General features: G+C 32.2%; 3 protein-coding genes across 7 annotated transcripts in view; 1 reads left to right on the forward strand and 2 right to left on the reverse strand.

Annotated features, from left to right (window-relative positions):
• Nucleotides 1-12: 12 nt before the first annotated feature.
• Nucleotides 13-3,794, reverse strand: LOC127061491 (mRNA export factor GLE1-like). 4 transcript variants are annotated; one of them, XM_050988420.1, is made up of 9 exons: nt 3,685-3,794; nt 3,182-3,267; nt 2,940-3,096; nt 2,632-2,767; nt 2,308-2,457; nt 2,092-2,221; nt 1,759-2,000; nt 1,444-1,668; nt 13-170 (listed from the first exon to the last, which is right to left on the reverse strand). In XM_050988420.1, the coding sequence occupies exons 2-7, from the start codon at nt 3,263-3,265 to the stop codon at nt 1,809-1,811; spliced, it is 849 nt and encodes a 282-aa protein (XP_050844377.1). In that variant the 5' UTR covers nt 3,266-3,267; nt 3,685-3,794; the 3' UTR covers nt 13-170; nt 1,444-1,668; nt 1,759-1,808. The 4 variants fall into 4 exon arrangements, with proteins under 4 accessions (XP_050844377.1, XP_050844376.1, XP_050844379.1 ...); XM_050988419.1 differs by having other exon boundaries at nt 3,360-3,794; XM_050988422.1 differs by having other exon boundaries at nt 1,763-2,000; nt 3,182-3,794.
• Nucleotides 3,795-3,912: 118 nt separating this feature from the next.
• Nucleotides 3,913-9,116, forward strand: LOC127061487 (SURP and G-patch domain-containing protein 1-like). Of its 2 annotated transcripts, none has more exons than XM_050988414.1 (9): nt 3,913-4,173; nt 4,694-5,931; nt 6,177-6,267; nt 7,341-7,519; nt 7,636-7,967; nt 8,045-8,369; nt 8,435-8,519; nt 8,597-8,726; nt 8,833-9,116. In XM_050988414.1, exons 1-9 carry the CDS (start codon nt 3,953-3,955, stop codon nt 8,857-8,859), a joined length of 2,628 nt encoding a protein of 875 aa, XP_050844371.1. In that variant the 5' UTR covers nt 3,913-3,952; the 3' UTR covers nt 8,860-9,116. The 2 variants fall into 2 exon arrangements, with proteins under 2 accessions (XP_050844371.1, XP_050844370.1); XM_050988413.1 differs by having other exon boundaries at nt 3,914-4,173; nt 6,165-6,267.
• Nucleotides 9,117-9,484: 368 nt separating this feature from the next.
• The window catches only part of LOC127061490 (uncharacterized), a 48,838-nt gene continuing 36,146 nt past the window's right edge, over nt 9,485-22,176 (reverse strand). Inside the window, exons 2-5 of the mRNA XM_050988417.1 lie at nt 11,320-11,735; nt 10,392-10,649; nt 10,114-10,275; nt 9,485-10,006 (exon numbers count right to left, since the gene is read on the reverse strand). Of these exons, the coding sequence (XP_050844374.1) occupies nt 9,584-10,006; nt 10,114-10,275; nt 10,392-10,649; nt 11,320-11,715 (1,239 nt within the window). The 5' untranslated portion in view covers nt 11,716-11,735 and the 3' untranslated portion in view covers nt 9,485-9,583. The remainder of the gene's footprint in view (nt 10,007-10,113; nt 10,276-10,391; nt 10,650-11,319; nt 11,736-22,176) is intronic.

A 22,176-nucleotide genomic window follows, 5' to 3' on the forward strand; every position in this document is an offset into this window, starting at 1 on the left:
TCGTCTTCTCGGTCATCGTAATAATTGAAAGTTTCTCCCTTTTGTTCTCTATATCAACGTATTCTTGAAAAATCTTTTATTACATTTATCTTCGAAATCGAGGAGAACTTCTTATATTCCCCATCGTTTAAATCCGTATTCCTCTTTCATTAAAGAAAAAATCCTTGTAACTGAAAGTAATGAAAAATAAAGATGAAATATATTTTATGAAATGAAATCGTTCGGATATTTACATGATCTTCTACGTTCGACCGACTTCCAAAAGCTTTACGTTAATATCATAATACGCATTAAAATTGCATCGACCTATCTGCATGAATTACCAACAAGTATCACATTACTTCAGCGTTATTAAAAGTATCTTACGCGTATGCAAGGTCGTTATTTACACAAAAGGCTATTTACACGCGTACGTTTACACGTATTAACAAGTCGTATACTCTCGGGCAAGCTGCCAACGTGAGAAGAATTTACTGTGAGAGAAGTCAAGTAAAACACACACAAGAGAGAAAAGGAAGGAAAGAAAATAAAAAGAAGATCACGAGAATAATTTCGATATTCCCTTCAATTCTAACAACTTGTTGTTAAATAAATAAATTCTAAAAACGTCCATTCAGGATAATCAAATTTCTATCGTGTCGTGAAAGCTCGATTACTCGAATATTCCTTTCGCGAGAGAAGCGTGAAAGCTTTGTCGTATTCTTTTCTACGTGTTAATATAATAAAGAATCTTTTTAGTCTGATTTCTCGGTCTAATAAATAGTAGCTTGAGCGTAAATGTATCAAGGACACGGCGATTGTTTATCCATATTAATGGAAAATTCTTTTTATTCGTTGAAAAATTCTATTCTCTCTCAATCGATATTTGATACGAACAAAAAATCACTGATCATCGGCACACTCGCGTCGTCGCGAATAAAACTTCTAACGCGCGAGTAAACAAGAACCTATCACCATCGTTTGTTCCAAAAGAATGAAAATTCACAATGCCTGTACCAATTTCTGGTCACGCGACGGAACATAAATGTGCCACAGGTGGCATGCGGTTTCTTCCTCGAGAAGCATGTAACCGCGTGCGAAGCATGTCTGATCGTGACTGCCCTGTGCTGATTGTATCTAATAACAAAAGCGTACTCTAGAGATCAGCCTTTTACTACCTTGAACGATATGCTTATGAAAGCATAAAACCACTACCATCTAGCACCAACAGAGAGAACACTGCCACTACCACTCCCACAAAAGCCACCCAAGGAACCCTCACCCCTTAGTTTGCCTTGTCAAACCCTCCTACAGCTAACGTGTCATTGGCGTAACGTAAAAGGATTTACACCTAATCGTTAACTTCCATTAAATCAGTTCTTATTAAACTTGTACGTATTCTCTTTAATTTTGTTGTCTTTAATAACACTAATTACGATTAATTATCTCTTTCGAAAGTCCTACCGAAATTCAAAGGACGTTACGGTCCCCGGGCTACAGTACAGCTCTCGGTAACGATCGACCACCTGCGGCCTCTCTTCCACGCTAGGCTGGCCTACTCGAGCGAATATTAACCCCAAGCCCCGAACCTTGTTGTGTCGATTTCGGAGCATGCGCTTCGACGACGCGCCGGCGCATGTTATCCTTCTCCCACGCTGCGTACTTACATATGTATGCGTAGATATATCTCTGTAAGTACACGGTATATATCTCTCGGTGTGTTTCTCTTCGTATAAGAAAAATTTTATATACGAAGAAACGATTTCAGAATATACATACGCACGCCCACACTTCCTAATTGTACTATTCGTTCCTAACGAACAAAAAATCTATTTCCTTCTTGTTTTCTTCTTCCTCTTCAGTAACTGCCGTTCGTGATACAATCTCCACGTTTTCTGGATGATCTTAGCCGCACGATTTTGTTGAAAATGTTTCATTCTTTCTAAAAATGCTATCATTATTTCTTTCTCTTGTTCTTCCTTCAAACGAACATATAATTCGTTTTGATCCATCAAACGTGTCTATAGAGAAATAAAGATGTTTAAAGAATTATAAAAGTAATGAACATTTTTAATTAATATGATGATAATGAAATTGTGTGATTTTACGAACACGAAGTTCTTCTTGTTCTTCTTTAAGAGCGTTATTTGTGCTTGTCAGTTTTTCTAATAATTTATATTTAGTGCCAATTACACGATCGTACTTTGCTAGAACTTCAATAGCTTTGTTTTGTACCTTCAGACTATAATATAACAATAATATTTAATATATTCTTAGTAAAATGATTAAATAAATATATATGTTAAAATGTATGTGTACTGTATGTACCGTGTGGTTCGTAAATCTTTCTCTCGTGTAGCATTTTCAGCATTTATCAATTTTATTTTTTCATCGAAAGAATCTATTTCTGTTCGAAGTAATTCCATTTTATTTTGATGCTCTTTGCAAATTCTCATTATTTCATGTTCAGATTTTTCTCTGAAAAATAATTTCGAACGTGTTTGTATTGATACGTATTAAAATAAGCAATATATAATATAATAAAGTATGCATTTGTAAAAAAAAATATAAAATATATGGTTATGATATAAAAAATTAAAAAAGGAATTAATTAATTAATTAAAAAATTAAATAAGAGCAAAAGATCATTACATTTGTTCAGCCATTTTTTTTTTCGCCATTTCTGTAATAGATCGACTTATCGATTCTTCTTTTGCGATATCGATAATCGTTTCCTCTTTAAACTCGTTGAATTTTAATATTTCCTCTTCCAACGAACAGCGTAAAGCTATAAAACATAAAAGAGATAATACTACTCGAAAATGACGTAAACAAAGATAATAAGTAATTGTTATTCCTGGAAAGATAATCTATGATTTCATTATCTTTTTTTATGGAAAAAAAACTTTGCACGAATAATTATATCTAATAGGTAACATGAACGTATTTTTTTTTTTTACCATCAACGTCCTTCACCGCCATCTTTAGATCTTTTTGACATGTATGTATTTTTATTTCGTACGTCTTTCGTATCATAGGTGTCGTTCGCATTTCTTTTTCGATTAAAATCTTGAATATATTTAACTCATCGATTAATTTTTCCAGCGTTAAACACTTCTGTTTCAAAAATAAAACACAGAATGTAATGTTTATGTATAAAATTAATACCGCGGACATTTTATAATACAAAAAAAAATATTACCATTGCCTTTATTTTTTTCGTAAATTCCACAAATAAATTAACCATTCTCTGAATCGCTATTTCGTATTGCGCATGTAAATCCATATCTACAATATAAGTATACGTACAAGTAAATTGACGTGGTGTGTGTGTGTGTGTGTGTGTTATACCGTCCCACGAATTGATAGCAATAAGTTACCTATCAACTATTGCGGATACAAACGCACGTTACTGCCCACGCTATTGATAACTAAAGAAATAAAGAAGCAATATAAAAGGCTTATTTACGTTTCTATGGTATCTATTCTCATTGGCAACGCGAATGTAATCTTCCATTAAAAAATCGAACAGATAACGACTTGTTGAAATTCAGTGAAATTCGTTGTCTTTATCAAATTATTATTGTTTTAACTCAACCTTTGATGGAGAACGTATTAAATAATTGGTTATATTTATTTTATTGGAAATAATTGTAATAATATGAAATAATTTTTAAAAAGAGAAAGATTTTTTTTTTGACTTACCATTTGAACTTGATTCTTCTTTGTAATGAATACAGCGCTATCTATATGATGTTAGGAAAAACATTTTATATATCTTGTATTTCGATGAAAGCATATGATTGGTCGAGTACTAGGCGGTAAACCAATCCGCATACTTCAAATCAGATGCGTCTCTACGAAGATGCGTAAAAGAATGCATACATGCGTCATATTCTATGTATGTATTATATAAAGCTACAATATTCATCTACGAACGGACACATATAGAAAGATTCGGTAGACGACAAAGATGGCGTATCGTGGTGTGAAAGGTTCTGATCCGTTTGTTTCAAAAACTTCACGAAATGAACGTTTCGCACAAATGTCGAAACAAGAACAAATTATTCAACAAAAGAAATTGGAAATACAAGCGAAATTGCAAGAACAAAAAGCGAAGGAAGCTGTCGAAAGTGTCAAAAAATCTAATTCACTTGGCCTAGCTACGACAGCCAACAAAGCTACTACATCCAAGTGAGTGCTCGACAATGTTTTCTTTGGTTCATCTAACAAGATACTCTTCTTTGTTTATTGAATCAACGTTTATTATGCTTCGACTATGTTTTTGTTATTTATATTCCCTGTCTCTTTATGGTCTATTTTTCTATACAAGTGTTATACAGTGAATGAGATCAATCAAGAGTCACATTATGAACTAAACTCTGTTATTGTTTGCATTGGAGTTTCAATTCTTATCTTCTTATTGTTCCTTTTGTTCTACAATTGTTATTGAAATTTTACATTTCAATGTATATATTTGGTTTAATTCAAAAAAACTGAGTATTCTTGTCTATGTTAAACAATTGTATATTCATGTTAACACGAAAGAATAACTTGTATATCTGTTTGATCTTTTTATCTTTCATAACAACACCGTGTACATTGATTTTTTAATACAAAACTAACTTAATTTCTACAAAGCCAAAAAGAAATTCATTCGATACTGCCGTTGTATTATAAATAGATGTTGAGTATCGCATCTGATTATTTATAGGAAGGAGGACGAGAAGTCATCTACATCTGTGACAGTTAATCTGTTTGCCAATGATGGAAGCTTCCTTGATCAGTTCAAAAAGATTGCGAATAATAAAGGAACTGGAAAGCAAGCAGAGTCTAGCCAGTCAAAAGTTGAAGATAAAAGAGAAGAAAAGGTAGAAGAAAGAAATCATGATAATAGAGAGAAAGAACGTGATAGAAAATGGAATAATGAAAAAAACAGAGATTGGGAAAACAAAAGAGATAGAAGAAGAAATGACTCAAGATGGGGAAGAAGTTCTGATAGAAGACACAGTTCGTCGTCTAGCCCATCTCCTACCAGGCATAGATCTTCTCTGAGTCCTGATCCAAGATCAATGTACAATCAACCTCCTCCAAATGGACCACGACCACATTTTAATCAACAACAATATCCTCCCCAAAGTAACAATCAAACTTCGTCCATACCTCCTCTCATGTCTCAGCCTGTGATGCAAATGACAAACATTCCTCCACCTAATATGAGAGGCATGACAACAAATATTCCACCTCCTAATATGCCTAGAATGCCGCCACCAAAAAATGTCAACAATAATTATTCCAATGTAGATAACCATTCTAATAATCCTAGAATGCAGATTCCTCCACCACATATTATAAGGCCTCCACCGCCACCGATACAAAATATTCCACCAAACACTAACGTACCACCACCAAATATGCAAGTTCCACAAAATATGCCAATGACCAGCATACAAAACTTACCACCATCGTCAACTTCGCAACAACATATTATTCCTCCTCCACAGCAATGCAATATACCACCACCTACTAATTTGCAACCTCCCAATATTCCACCACCTAACATCCCGCCACCAAACATGTTGCCACCAATGTCCCAGATGCCTCCAAATATGATGCCAATTACTGCCTCTCAAACAATTGTAGTAACAGTACCTAATGTACCAAATGTACCTCCTCCCAATGTGATATCGTCAATGATAATGTCCGCACCTCCTCCAGTTCATACCGTTCCATCTACTATAAATTCTGTACCACCTCCAAACTTGAATATTCCACCACCAAATGTCCCACCACCTACAATAATACAAAATGCACCACCGCCGCCGCCGCCACACTTGATTCCAACTTCTTATCCTATACCTAATCAAGTACCAATCACAGTGGGACCACCCAACGTTCAAATTCCACCACCTGTGAGACCACCAGCTAATCTACAAGGCAATGAACAACTAGGTATGATGTGTTAATAACTTTTTTATCTACATCACCAATTACAAACATCATAGCGATAAATATAAATTATGTTTTACAAAGTATTAAGATCATAAAATATTATCAGTGAAGATACTTTTTACATGTCATGAATCTAATTTATCATAAAGGAAATCTTCATCATCATATATAGTAAGAAATAGGTATGAAGAGTATTAGAATATTATAATATATATCTGACAAGAGTTTCTAAGTTTGTCCCATAGAGGCTGAGCAACTGGCACGCATAGTCGCTGATTGTGGAGATGAAATAGAGCAAGAAGTACGAGAGAAGAATGCCCAGGACCCTAAATTATGGTAACTACTGTCCTTACTGACCCTTATTTTGTTTACATCCGTTTTCCTACTCCTTCTATGTATATGTAACGCGTATAAAAATTATTGAAGAGTTAAAAATGTTATTGGTAGCTGATTACGTTTATTACGTCATTCTTTCTTTTTTTTTTATATTTTTTTTTTTTTCTTGAGCTTGATATATTGTGATAAATATCAGATACAACCTGCAGTTCCTTTGCAATGTGTGTTGTTGCAAGCAAATAGTAATTTTTTAAATGTACCCCATAAGGAACAATATTGCAAACAAAACAGAGTCACAGTCTTGCATTAGTCTAGCATGTTTTATAGAGAGCATTTTTTAAGTAATATTTTTTTTTATATTTTTATTACATCAATGTTTAAAGATTATGAAAAGTTTGAAATTTACTTCTTAACAGTAGCGTTAAAGAATTCAAAAATACTAAACTTCTTGGTCTTTATTAATAAGATACCATTTCCTTCTAGATAACTTTCCAATATTATTTATATTAAAACAATTTAGCCATTATATTGATTCGCAGAAAATTTATGATATGCATCCACCAATTTCCTGTATGAAATCCATTTATGTTGTTATTTAGATTATTAATTTCGTAGTGCTCAGAATCTAATATCTTTATAACTTACAGCATATTTATTTGATAGCAGATTTATAATATCGTTTATATTATTTATACCAACATTGATTCAATAAGTATGCTAACAGTGCTTTAGACTCCATTTTTTAAAAATATCATTAAATATAATATTCTCTTCGTAAGCATTTTCATACTGTTAGTACCTATAGTATAATGCATATAAACTGTCTCTAACCGTATAGTGTAAATAATGCAACAAACACATTCTTTTTTATGCTAATCTGACTTCCATACTTATAGCACCTTTTACATACATGCAACAGGTATAGATAAAAATCGTTTTTACATAGTCGATTAGCAATTTATCCACTCCTTTTGAGAGTTGCTTAGAATTTCATAAAAATATTTTCACTCTGGAAGCACTTTGTCTAGGAATATATCTTACTTGGCAGCGTTTTAAGTATTGTTTTAATCAAGGTTTCTGCATCAAAAGCAAAGTGCAGCGTATCTGCAGTACAGGGGATTGGTGGCAAAGTTTCGTGCTGGAAAAACAGATAAAGACACTAAGAGTAGTGGTGCGGAGCCTTATTGTCCAGAAGAAGCTCTTAGTGACAATGATGAAACAGAAAAGAATCAGAAACATAGTTCTCAAAATGGTAAGCTATTATCTCTTGGTAAAACTCTCTTTTTCTTTTTTCTTTTTTTTTTTCTTTTCTTTCTTTTTTACTTTACAAGTGTCACTATACCTATAATAATATATATCATTTAATAGAACGTCCGAAAGAGGAAAATAGAGAGGAACGTAAAAGGAAAAGGAGAAGTCGTTGGAGCGAGCCAGATAACAAGGTTCCTATTGCAGATATAAATGCAATTACCACTCAAAGAACACGCCCGGGTCTTGCACAACCTGGAGTAGCCATACCAGGTCAAATTGGCCAACCAGCTGTTATTATACCGCCAAAAATACAGCACACTAAACCAAAGAATCCAATGCTAACAAAGATATCTCGAAATGATCCTGCATTGATACAATATGCAAGACAAACTTTTGGTACATTGGATCTTAGTGAAGAACAATGGAAGAAAGCTGAGGACCATTACAAGGTTGTTATAAAGAAAACATTTGTATATATTTTTAACGACAAAAGATCTATTTCTATGAACAATTATCTATCTTACAGATAAATCTTTTATACCAAAATCTATTAAGAAAAAGAGAAGAAGTGAAACGATTAGAAGCTCAGGGTAAACATAAATACGAGTACGATAGCGACGAAGAAACAGAAGGTGGTACTTGGGAACATAAGTTAAGATCTGCCGAGATGGAAGCTACACAAATGTGGGCGGAAGAATTGACGGCACAAGCTGAAGGGAAACATCATATCGGTGACTTTTTGCCTCCAGACGAATTGAAAAAATTTATGGAACAATACAATGCCGTTAAGCAGGGTAAAGAGCCAGACCTTAGTGATTACAAGGAATACAAGTTAAAGGAGGATAATATTGGTATGTTTTTGCTTATTATATTTTTTAGATTATACTTTATTACAAACTATGATGTTTGTTTGTAGGATTTCAAATGCTTCAAAAGCTCGGTTGGAGCGAAGGTCAAGGTTTAGGTAGTGAAGGCAGTGGTCGAATCGAACCTGTTAACAAGTATGTTTCTTATACTATGTGAATTGTTATACTGTATGTATTATCAAGTAATAATATGTAATATTCGATGTAATTAGGGCTACTAATAGGCTCGATAGTGCTGGCTTAGGATCCGAAAGACCGGATGGTGTTTCGAGAGACGATGATGAATTTGATGCATATAGAAAAAGAATGATGCTTGCATATAGATTTAGGCCTAATCCTTTAGTAAGTATGATATTAACGATATTGATATTATTAAAAATATATTATACATTATATTAAATATTTTTCTTTTTCTCTCTCTTTTTTTTTTTGTTTCTTTTCTTTTTAGAACAATCCTAGAAGACCTTACTACTAAATAATCGAATGGACTGTATTTCTATAAAATCCTCAGATGACAAGTCTTTTCTAATTTAATATAGAACAAATGATTGTTATTTTGTATATCTAAAATGACGTGAAAGTTAAAATATTAACGTGCTGTCTTAAACAATGTTGTTAAATTCAAATAAGATATTGCGTCGTTAAATAAAAAAAAAAGGAGCAATCGTTCATATCTCCATTAACATTAATCCTTGAATTCTTAGTCATTATTAATATATGTATTGTAATTGATTACATTAATTAACAGTTATGTATAGTATCTTATGTACGTTGAAATAGTATCTTTTTATTTCTCAGATGTAATAAAAAAAGTACAGAGAAATACATACGCGAAAAATTTAATGAATAATGAAAGTGAATATATATATATATATATATATATATATATATGTATGTATGTATATGTATATATATATATATGTATATATTAAAAAAAGCTTCACTAATATTTTATTTTCAAATAACAAAAATTTATTACGTAATAAAAATTTAACGCGATAATATTGTACCTTTGTACCCTTATTATACTAAACAATACATATTTCAGGATCTTCCTAAAAAGCTTTACAATAATCCTTTGACAATATATAAAATTTCGAATATAATAAAAATTATATAATATAATTATTCACGATTAGATTTAACAAAAATAAAAACACCGTCTCTTTATCGACAATATTGTACACGCATAAAAAATTTTATATAATATTCCTATCTATGAATTCTTTAAAAGTATTTATCAATGTCTCCCTATAAAAATCGTTCTTCTCCAATTTGTCATAATAAACGTTAACGTCGATACTCTCAGAAATATCATTTTGATTTGTGAAAAGATGTAAAACATGTATAGCCATACAAACGGCATATTTACCGAAACGTTCGATATGTTCCAATAATATTTCATAAGGAAATAGTTCTCTAGGATTACAATCTAAATTTTCAAGACATTTAGAGAAGGAATCGTAATAATCTCGAAGTAGATCGTCGTAATGTTCGACCCTAATCTCGTATAGGGTGGAACAAAATAACGTATAGGATATGTCCAAGGCAGGCGATGCGTAACGACAGATTTGAAAGTCGAGGAAGCGAAGATCCTGCGGCTCATAGGTTCTTTCGTTCTCCTGAAATAAACGAAATGAAATAACGACGAAGAAAAAATAAACGAAAAGATCTTGGTAAAATCATTTTAACGGATCTAACTCAATTTCTCAATTTAAATTGATCCTACCTTGTATTTAAATAAAAAATTATTTGTCCAAGCATCACCATGATTTACAACGGCATAAGGTTCAGCAACAGATCCTTGAACTATTTCAAATATAGTATCAAACATGTTTTTAACGAAATCATTAAATCTTTTTCGATAATGTTCGTCTTCACCTTCTAGAGTCTGTAATTTAAAAAAACGATGAACTAATGTTTTTCTCTCTCTTTTTCTCTCTTTCTTTCTCTGTTTTTCTCTTTATTTTTTTTTTTTGTATGAATCTTTGTTAGATATCAACAAACCTTTGCAACGATATCGCACAATTTAATCGAACGAGTGTACATTTCTTTATTGTGCGTAGCAGAACTTTCACGATAAAATAAAGGTTCCTCTATCGATTTGAACATCTCGAAAGTATCAGGCTTCTTAGCTCGAATTGCGAAGCTGTATGCGTGAAATTTTCCGAGACAACGTAGAGCCAATCGAGCATGTGGATAATCAAGAAACTTTGTTTCTCTCATAATATAATTTTTTGTTTTCAAATCCTCTAACACTAAAATCTGTAGGTATATAACATATATAAAAAAAGAAAAAAAGATTTCAAAATCAAGAAAAGTTGCTTATAATTATATCTTATCTCTATGATTTTCAAATTTTTATGTATTATGAATAAAATTCGACCGATTCTACCGATTCGATTCGATCGGATAAAGTTCATTTTCGAAGAAGTCTTAAATCTCGATCGCGACCTTGAAAAAAATGTCGGTTTCATTTATCGCTCGTCAACACGTTTCTCTTATCCCAGATAGTTTTATTCATTGTTTAGTGAAACCGTACGTAAGTATGTAAGGAAAGGTGGAACGGTGAAAGTAGCCGAAACGAAATAACGTCGACGAAAAAGTGTGATCGTACTAATTATAGTTAGAGTCAGAAAGACATTTCTTTTTATCTTCGAGCGAGCGATCTTATCGTCTAAAAACATATATTATTCGACTGGTATTAGATAAAAAAAAATAATAAATAAATAAATACAAATAAAAGAAATAAATATTTATTTCGTGATTTGATGACACAACAAGGCGTTTTGTATTCTCTTATGGATTAGTTTGAATTGTTCACGATTAATAAATTTTATATCGTGTTATATAAAAAAAAAAGAATGAAAAGGATAGGTCTTGTAAATAATAATAATATTAATAATTAAAAAATAGATCTCGTAAACAATCTCACCTCGTTTTTATCATCCTTCGAGTAGCTATACATGAAAGGAATATTATCAACAGACATATTATAATCACGTAGAAAATCGTTGAAAATAGGCAAAATTTCCTTGTAAAAACGGATCTCCTGAAGAAACATTTTTCTAATTTTGATGAATTTTCTTCGGGAGTCGTTGGGAGCACATTTTACGATCAAATGAATCTTCTCGATCCTTCCATTCTTTTCACCTTCTATTAAGGCACGATAAACATCACTGATAAAATTTTCACCAGCTTTGACTGCCCGTGTTACTTGAAAATTTGGATCGGACAATGATTTATCTTCGGCGATAGCTCGAAGATATTTTTCGATACGTTTCTCTTCTAAAAACTCATCTTCTGGAAAATGACTGATCTCTCGAGACATCTCGAGGTTTGATGATATCTCTTAGAGAAAATAAAAAGAAATAATAAAAGAAAAGAATATAAAGATAAAAATTAAAATTAAAATTAAAAGCAAAAATAAAAATAAATAGGAACAGAACAAATTGGTCCAACGAAGTTAAAATATCTTCACGAAGAAATCACGAAGGTAATCGTCGTACGAGAGAAAGTTCGCTTGGCAGGATTTAATCTTCGATCTTACGAAGAGAAGGAGAAGGAGAAGGAGAAGGAGAAGCAAAGGAAGAAGAAGAAGAAGAAGAAGAAGAAAAAGAAGGAAAAGAGGAAATCCTATCCCAGATGTATGACCAAGCGTAGAAACGAACAGTCTGTCTTGTAAGAGTTACAAACTGATACTGTCGACAATAGAAAATGACGATAATCCTGTCCTGAGTGACTTTATCTAAGGGGAGTTTTATTTACGTTATCGCAGAACAACTCCGCAAAAGTAACTGTTCCAAACAGGATACCGATTATTTGAATAATTTAAACAATATAGTAGTATGTGTTGGTAGTGAGTCATTAAAAAAAAACGTAATCGATCAAAGGTGAAGACAATGACTAATCATTATTCCATATTGAAGTAAACATAAATGGTAATTTTCATCGTGAGATAAAATTATGGTCTCTCTCTTTCTCTTTCTCTCTTACTTTTTTGCTACGGACGATAATATTCTATCGTTTAAGATTTAAACGCAGTAGCGTAAAAATAAACTCAACGTATACATGAGCTCAACAAAGAAAACTTATGAATCCAAACAAGTTTCAATTCTTTCTTATTTTTTATATTTTTTCTAATTACCTGTTAATTATTATTCTAAACACAATTCATTGCATTCTCATTGGAGGTTAGTAAACATTGTTGCTGCGTAAAGGAAAATTTTTGTTATTATTAGTCTCTTAGAGAATAAATCTCGACTTGTTTAAACAATGATAATAATAAGATAATTATGACACCATTCTCTAAAATTAGAGAGTTAGTTAATTCTGAGCGTATTTTATGGTACCAGATACGACCCAGTAAATTCTAAGTACGTAGATATAAACGATAATTAAGTATCGAGGATTTGATTTATCATCCTGTGCTTCGATCTTGCTTTTGCAGAAGAGATAACATCGGTTTGAAGTGGTCACCTTGACCGAGATATTGGCCGAGTTTGTATTCTCCTTCGTGGTTTGTGTTCGAGTTCTCGACCTCATCGAGATCGTGCTTCTTCTTCTTCTTCTTCTTCTTCTTCTTCTTTTACTTCTTCTTCTTCTTCTTTGCATTGCTTAGATCATTATAATAAGTACATACTTACACTTTCTTCGAGATAAACGAATAAACTATCGACGGCGAGTCTGCCAACCTAACTGTTACTTCAGTAACAAAAAAAATACGACGAATGTAAAATCACAATATACATTCAATCTTTGTTCCTCTTTTTTGTGATATTATTTATCCAATACGCTAACAATCTTGTTCTTTCAACTAATCATTGAACTGTTACTTCAGTACGAAAAACAAATGATCAATAGAAAATTACGATACTTCTTCCTTCATTACGATACTTTTTTTCTAATTCACAATGACAATTTTATTCTTGTAAGAAAGTCGAGAATTTCTACTTGTTCGTTATCGACGTGATTAGAATTTCATTTCTCTATCGATTCGATACGTAGGTAATTGTGTTCTTTGTTCAGGAGTATTTAACAGTTCATCTATTGTTCCGCTTATTCCACAATTGTTCACGTACTAGATATAAATAGAGAAATACTTCTTACAAAGAAAAACAGAATGATGTTGCCATACAAGGTCATCGTGCGAAGTACTTGCACGTAATTTGCGGCAATATAAATCTTACGTATCTGTTGAAAGTGAAAAGTATAAGATAAATCAACGTTCGTATACGTTTGAAAACGTTTGTTCTATCGTTAATCGATGATATATAATTTATAAAGATCATCGAAAAACGTCCAGTTGTAGATCACGTTTCACTAATCAAGTACGAAATAAAGAGTTCGACTTTTTATTCTAGACGCGTTTACGCGGGACTACGTTAATGTCTTTAAACCGGATTCATTTATTTCCCTTTCTTACTTCTTGTCCAACTTGATCTGGTTCATTCGAACACACCAACCAAGGATCACAATGAGCAGCCAGACCAAGGTAATCCTTCGATCCCGAGATCGACCTTGTCGACGATCGAATCGATCATTTTTCTTAACTTGTTCCAAAATAAAAAGAAAAAGAATATATCAAAAAATTTAAAAAAAAAAAAGAAAAAAAGAAAGAAAAACAACAATCGTGAAAATGTATTGAAATATCGTACTTTAATTTCGAGTATATTTCTTTTATCTTTCATACAAGTGAGATAAATATAAAATCTTTTTAAAAATGTTAAAAAGGAATAGACCTGAAACTTGTTACTAAAATCAATTCTCGCTTAAATACGAAGGTGTAAATCATATTATAAAAATGCAACGAAGGTCCTCTTGTATCTTTAAAAATCTAAAAAAAAAAAAGAAAAGATAAAGAAAGAAAAAAAACAAACAAATCTTAAAATTTCTAACAAAAAAAAAAAATTAAATCCTATTTAATTCAAATCTACTTAGTAATATCATAAAAATCTAGTAGGTCACTACGAAGGTTAAGAACTATCGTATATTACGAGATAAATAACTGGTTCCTTAAAGTAGGATACTCTCTCGATTTGTGTGTCTGTGTATGTGTGTCTCTATGTATCCGATAAATTAACATCGAAATTATCGTTAAGAAGAACAGGAACTTCTCTCTTTCTCTCTCTCTCTTTCTCTTAATTTTCTTCTCCTTGTTCTATCGACGTTGAACTTTCTTTAAAAAAGTCTGGTTAACGAACAATTTTCCTAATTACGAACTCTCGCTAATTACATCTTCGGAAATGTCAGTCACCACGTAGATTAGGTACATACGTACGTGGTGTTCCACATACGGTTAGACTGCACAAGGCCGTAGTCCTCGTAGTCTCGATGGTTGTTCGTGTCCTAAAGGAAATCATTAAAAGACTTATCCAATGCGTGCGATAATAATCAGCACGATGGCTTTGTTTTCTCGTTTCGTTTGGACACTCTCTTCGAGGACATGACACTAAGTAAGCGAATGGAGAAAACAACAGGGATGACCTTCTCCTTCTAAAATGAACTTTTTTAATAAGAAGAAAGATAATACAAATTAATGTATTCATTTCATTCGTAATAACTATATGATATCATCAAATTTGATTAAGTGACATTACACGCGTTGGTAGTTAACGATCAAAGTAAATGGATTTAATCTTCTGTGTTACGCACGATAAAATAGCTACTCTTTACGTATGTATGTATAAAGACACACGCACTAAGATAGGAGTAAACTTAAATTATTATTTTTTATTTATCGTGAGCAAAACTATATCAAGAACTACTTTTAATGAATTTTAATATTTAATAGCCAAATTCGATCGGGAATTAAGAGATTTTTTTTCATTCATCTTGAAACGAAATATCTCTCTTTTCTTCTCTTTGTTTTTAAAAAAGACAAACATAGACAAAAATGTTGAGATACTGAAACATTCGATATCCGTTTTGAAAAGAATTCTTTTAATAATAAGATTGTAATTTGTTGAAACGAATTCTATGATCTATATAATACTGCAACCTTCGCGTGAGCTTGAGTGGAAAATAAAAGAATAAAAATTCACAAAAGTTGAGCAACTGATGCAAAATGAAAAAAAAATTATTGAACCGTTGAATCATTTTTTATAGATGCTAGTTTGAATGGTCGAAAATAAAGAAACTTTTTAACTGGATGAGTTAACTGAACTGTTAGAAAACATTTCCACACTTCAGAGATATCGAATGTGGTTTCAACACGATGGATATCCGGTTCATAATGCATCAATACATGATGTGTGTATGTGTGTACATCTAATATAGTAGTATATGTGAGTATATGCGAGTACGTGCGAGTGTATATTCTATATACTATTATTTTGCTCTTACACGATATTTATAAAAAAATTTCGTGATTCAGGTTCAATCTTTCACGAGATATTCCAAATTAAAGAAAATACTTTATATATCTTTGGTGAGCAAGAAAAAGAGATACAAGTCCAGTTTTTTTTCAAAACAGAGTAACTATGCTAATATATTCCACATCGCTGTCTTTTGCTTATAATTCTAATAACATAAGTCAATTTCACTTCTTTCATACTATTTAAATTAAGATTTTAATAGTTATATGAAACATTGCAAATTTTTTGTGAAAATAATGTAAATCAGTTTTTTAAGAAAGTATGGATGTTTCTGAATCGAGTATGGAATGTATTATATATCTTGTAAATCTATTGGGATAATATATATATATATATATATATATATATATATATATATATATATATATATATATATTATCAACTTTTCACATCCAAGATGTAACATTTGATCCTACATTGCACTTTGATTCTATCTTATACCTCTTGACTATATATTATTATACATACACACACACATGTATATATATACGTACATACATGTGTTTATTTATTACATTATTTATATATACACACAAACATATATATATATATATATATACATATACGTAACGCATAGAATATATTTATATATACCTCTTGAACGACTAAGGAGGTTGGTCACCTTTGGTAATAACTGGGAAGAAAGGCAGTTCGTGACGAAAGGCTGCACCGTGTCGTGCCCGCCGGGTGGTCAAAGCTAACGAGAAAGAAAAAAAAAGAAAAAGAGAGAGAGAGAGAGACGCGTGGACGTTGAAGAGAAGAAAAGTGGGGGGTCGATCGTGGTAAGCATTTCACTAATTAAAGTTCCGTTGCGCTTGTCGAAGTCCGCAAATGTTCTTTCCTTTCCTCATTTACTTCCTACGTTAAAATACTTATCCTCTTCTTATTTTCAATAGGTTTTGATTTCCTTAACGAATCGCGATTGAAAACATTTCTTTCGCATCAATTTTATAGTTGTCGTCGTTTGAAATTTAACGCTGTGTCGGTCTTTCAAATTTTCCGCTTTTTTCTGCCGGTAATGACGGTGTCCTTTCGTTGTTTGAAATTACCGACCGTGCATGTATGTACACTACCGTGAAGTTTTTTATTTATTTATTTATTTGTTCTTCCTTTTCCCGTTGTTTTTATTTGACATTTCCGTGTAAGAGTAATTGATTTTTAAAAGAGATATGTTTTAATTTAATGGAAGTTAAGAATCTGTTAAGTTCGTACTTGTAACTCCGACGACATATTTACGCTAACGGGAAAGTAGAACATGGTGTATGCTTCGTTATACTTCGTATTAAAATTCATTGAAAAATAAATCAACGGGAGTGTAAGAAGGTCGTGCAAAGTTATACGAAGAACACTCACTTGCAAATTGCTAGGTAATCCATATGCAATTGTCATGTATACACAAATGCATGCACATATATACATAAATACATACATACATACATATATAAATGTGTAATACGTGTAAGGATAATCCGTGCGTGACTGGATAATTTGCAAGATATTTGCATAACATCGATTAAAAATGAAAAAAAGAAAAAGACAAGAAGAAAAATAAAAATCGAAAATGAAAGCATCTGGAACGATGATGGTCGACGATGGTACGAAGATTACTGAGAAACGATAATCGTCCAATCGCATGATTGAGATTAGATAGATGTTGGATGGAAACACAAAGATAATTAAGTAATGGTACCAAGAATTTTCTTCGGTTCAGTTTAACGTCGTCATCTTTTGTCATCATCGTTGTAGATCATCGTTGTTCCCAAGAATCACTAGAGCCTTCTTTTTATGCAGTCATGCGAAGAAGGATGTTGAAACATTTTGAAGGAATTTTTTTTCTCGCAAATAATAATCATTCTTTGTTACTTTGGGTTAATGAACTAAAAATCGGTTCTCTTTGGTATTAAATCAAGAGTCATGCGAATAAGAACGGTAAAACATTTCTGAAGATTTCTTTTATTCTGAAAAATAATCGTTCCTTTGTTGTTATTGTTGTCCGAGTTACTGTTAATATTAATCAAATAAAAAATCGACCTTTTTTCCGAGATTAAATATATCAATCGTTCAAAAGAACCAGCTTCAATCATTTTTATAAAAATGTCTAATTAAAATTTCAAATGAAATATTTTCTCAAGGTTATTGCAATCTTTCCTATTATGTACGTATATCCGTATGATCAATTCGATAAATTCCTTTCTTTCCTCTTGTTCTATTTCTTCTTTTTTCTGTTTTCTTTTTTTTCGAGATACACATAAGGTATATCTTAACATAACGAGATAATTTCGATAGTTCGAATTTTAAGAAAATATCGAGACATATATGATATAACGTTCAGGAAGCTGGTTAGCTAGTTTGCGAGGGAAGCTGTGAGAAACTGTGAGAACTATCACGGTCGTACGTTCGTGAAAGAAAAACTTGTCTCTATAAAAGTGCACATCTCCTACATTTCTCTCTTACTCTCTTACTCTCTTACTCTTACTCTTACTCTTACTCTTACTCTTACTCTTACTCTATACGTTTCTTGCTATAAACCGTTAATAATTTTTTCATCGTCGATTCTAGTTCTCTCTTGGTAACTCGATCGAACGATATATCGTTCTTTTCCTTAAGAAGAAAAGTCCCTGGAACAGATCGATCTCTTCTCGTCGAGAAACAACATACTCGGCTTTTCTACGAAAAGTTCAGCCACCAGTTCGACACTCTCCTCGAGTTTTCTCAAGCATTCTCTTTCTTTCTTTTTTTTTTCTTTTTACTCCGTCTCTCTTCCTCAAGCTCTATTTTGAACTCTCATTCTTCTGACTTTTGCGTAAGCAGGCGGTATCCCTTTCGGGATTCGCATTAAATCAAGGATACAAGAAGTGCGTTTGCAGAAGACGGAAAACCGGTTGCACCGATAGGTGCCACTGGACTCGAAAGTCCACGCTCTCTGTCTGTAACAACGTGGAGGGAAGGAAGAGAGGAAGGAATAATAATAAAAAAAAAGAAAAAAAAATTGAAAAAAAAAACTTGAAATACGAGGAGGATAGGCGTCAGTGTAACAAAGTATCGGGACTTGTAAGTCGGATGTTGCCGCTTCGGCGATCGGATTACGATTCCAACAATGTTGACATAAAAAGAAAAAGAAAAAAAAGAAGTAAAAGGAAAATATTCGGTCCAACCTTTCGTCAAAAAGGGAAGTAGCCAATTAACTATCCTTTAAATGACGAATATAGAAACTAAGTTGCTAGAAACTAAAAGAAAAAAAATAATTCAAAATCGAACATATTAATAAATTAATAAATAATTCATTTTGAAAAATACCGAGCTCGATTTAAATAAGATAGAAATTATGTCTCGATATATGTAAATAAAATAGAAAAAGTGATATTGATAAATAAATAAGATATATATATTCTTATCAATAATAAATTCGAGATTCGATTATTTGATTGATTAAAAAATTAATAAATACTACATTTTTATCGATAGCGAACTCGACGTAAGTAAGAGAGATCATGTTTCGAATGAACGATATAAAAAGAAAGAAAGAAAAAAGTAATAATAAAAATAAGGAAATAAATTCTCAAAAATAGCTTACTCGCGAACTTTGTCACGAACGAGACAAGCATCATATCTCGATGGATGGATCGATCGATCTAAAAGAAAAAGAAAAAAGAATAGAGAAAAAACGAAAAAGAAAATGAAACCCAAAATTAATAAATATAAATTCATTCTTAAATGGACTCGTAAACGGCATACGAATCTTATATATATCTCTCTCTACAAAAAATAAAGAAAAAAGAAAAAGAAATAATACCCAAAATTAATAAATATAAATGCATAACGATAATGGACTGGAGTTAACGTAAACGGGTTAAGGATCATGTCTCGATCTACAGATCAATCGATCGACCGATCGATCGATCCGAATTGCTCAACGTGTTCTCTAGAAGAACAGAAGATCGTAATCCTGGAGATAGCAACTAAGAATATTTCGCTCGACGTTGTTTCAAGGCAATAGACCGTTCTCCGAGAGTCGCGGTTTGTGATTCGGCCTTAGTTCGATAAATCCAGGAGCAAGGAGAGAAAGAACGTAAGAAAGGAAGGAAGAAATCGAAGTCTAAGGAATCAATGATAAAGAAGGAGAAAGAGGAAGAAGAGGAGGAGGAGAAGGAGAAGGAGGAGGAGAAGGAGGAGGAGACCGGTGATGGAGGTGACGGAGGTGATGGAGGTGATGGAGGTGGAGGAGGTGGAGATTGAGGAAAAAACGAAGGAAGGAACGAGCCTCGCCTGCAGGCTACTTTTTTAAAATACAGTTTGTTCTCCTTTTATAACGCCGAGATACGAGTAAAGAGTTGCAAACGGCCAAAGGACTTACGTAACTCGCTGTAAATCCATTCTTTTCTACCCCCTCACCTTTTCCACGAGTTTTACGTTCGTTGCTCTTTCCTTCGAACTTACTCGCGAACATTCTTCTGATCCTTTTTCTTTTTCCCCTTTTTTTCCTCTTCTTTTTTCTTTTTTCTTTCACTTTAATTCCTCCGAACACCGACGAGTTTAGAAATGGATTATAATAATATAAAACTTTCATCGTTTTCTTTCAATCAAATATACGTATATCGTATATTCAATATCTAATAAGAAATAATGTGCTAATAATTATAACAGTGTTATAATTATTTATTGATCGCAACGATGTGAAAAGTACGTACGTATTGGTGTTTCTTTCGAATCTGTATTGATACTCATCAAAAGGAATATATTGAATATTTTCTTTTCTCTTTTCTTCTTTTTTTTTTTCTTTTTTTAATAATTCTTAACATCTGTGAACTCTGCCGACTCGGTCTAATAAACTTAAGTTATTTCCTTATCTTCTACGGAGGGTCATTTATCTGTACTTAATCGAGCGAGCAGATACCTCGGCTTTACTCTCACTAAACATTCCCTCTATCGTTCTCCTCCCACGATACGCTCTCAAGAATTTTTGCTTTCGATATACGATGAATAACGCGTCTCGTGCCCGAGGACATGGAAGGGGTGGAGTGCTTCGATATAAATCATCTTAGAGAGTGTAACACGTGTATTGGAATATACTGGAGAAGTGGAAACTTGACTAGAAAGGGTGCTGATCTCCTCGGATTCAAGAATTTCAAACAGTCCACTAACGTCATCCTACAACAATTTACTATCTAATCAAGACATGAATATATTGAAAAAAGACAGCATACAATCTTGTTTTTATTAAAATAATGATTTCCAAATGAATTTATTGAAAATTTATAAAGATTTAGATCTTCACTCTCGAACAGAAGTACAATTTTCTTTGATATTTTTTTATCATTAAGAAACAGAAACAAGAAAAACAAAATATGAAAAAAATAAATATCGTAGGAAATGCAATGTCGTATATTAGAATATATGTATTGTAGAAGTGGAAACTCGACTAGAAAGGGTGTTGATCTCCTCGGATTCAAGAATTTCAAGCAGTCTAACGTCATCTTGTAACAATTTACTATCTAATCAAGATATATGTACAAATACGTTGAAAAGAAAGAAACAGCATACAATCTCGTTATTATTAAATATGGATTTTCATTTTCAAAAAAATTCATCGGGATTTCGTAAAGATTTAGATCTTTACTCTCGAATAAAATTTTTCTTAGGCTTCTTCTCCATTGAAAAATACGAAAAGGAAAAATAAAATTAAAATAATTATTGTAAGAAATGTAACAACGTACGTTGGAATATCTCGAAGAAATAGAAATTCTACCGGAGAGAGAAAGAGCGTTGATGTCCTCGGATTTAAGAATTTCAAACAGTTCAACGTCATTTTGTAATTGATTTACTATACAATTAAGATATAAATATGTTGGAAAGGAAAAATATGAAAACGAGATTTCATTTATAGAATGATAATTTGCAGAAAAATTTATCGAGAAGTGAATGAGGATTTAAATTCTTTACTCTCTAATAGAAATTTTCTAATGTACTTTTTTCCATTGAAGAAAGATAAAGTGAAAGAAGAAAATAAGGATTGAGAAATCTTTTGAGATTCGAGAGTTCCACGTAACGGGTATGTGAACATTCACAAGATAGACAGGTGACTCCGTAAATATCGTAGAAGCACTTTATCCCATTCAGTTGGCCACTACGGATATTACGGCATCGTGGAGCACCATTTATAATGACGCTGTTATCGAGTGTCTAGAAATTTACATAATATTTTGGTCAGCACTCGGGCGAACCTTTCTACGCGAGATCGGATCGATACTTATACCTACGATCGATCGTGATTGACTCGAACACACGATAAATTACACAAAGTATTCGAACGAAATAAATTTTAAACGTTATCACTTCCTTCTGTAAAATTAAAGAAGAAAGAAGAGGAAGAAAAAGAATAATACACAATTGTGTCACATGAAAATATTTGTAAAACG

Source organism: Vespula vulgaris, chromosome 2, assembly GCF_905475345.1.
Source record: "Vespula vulgaris chromosome 2, iyVesVulg1.1, whole genome shotgun sequence".
NCBI classification, from domain to species: Eukaryota; Metazoa; Arthropoda; class Insecta; order Hymenoptera; family Vespidae; genus Vespula; species Vespula vulgaris.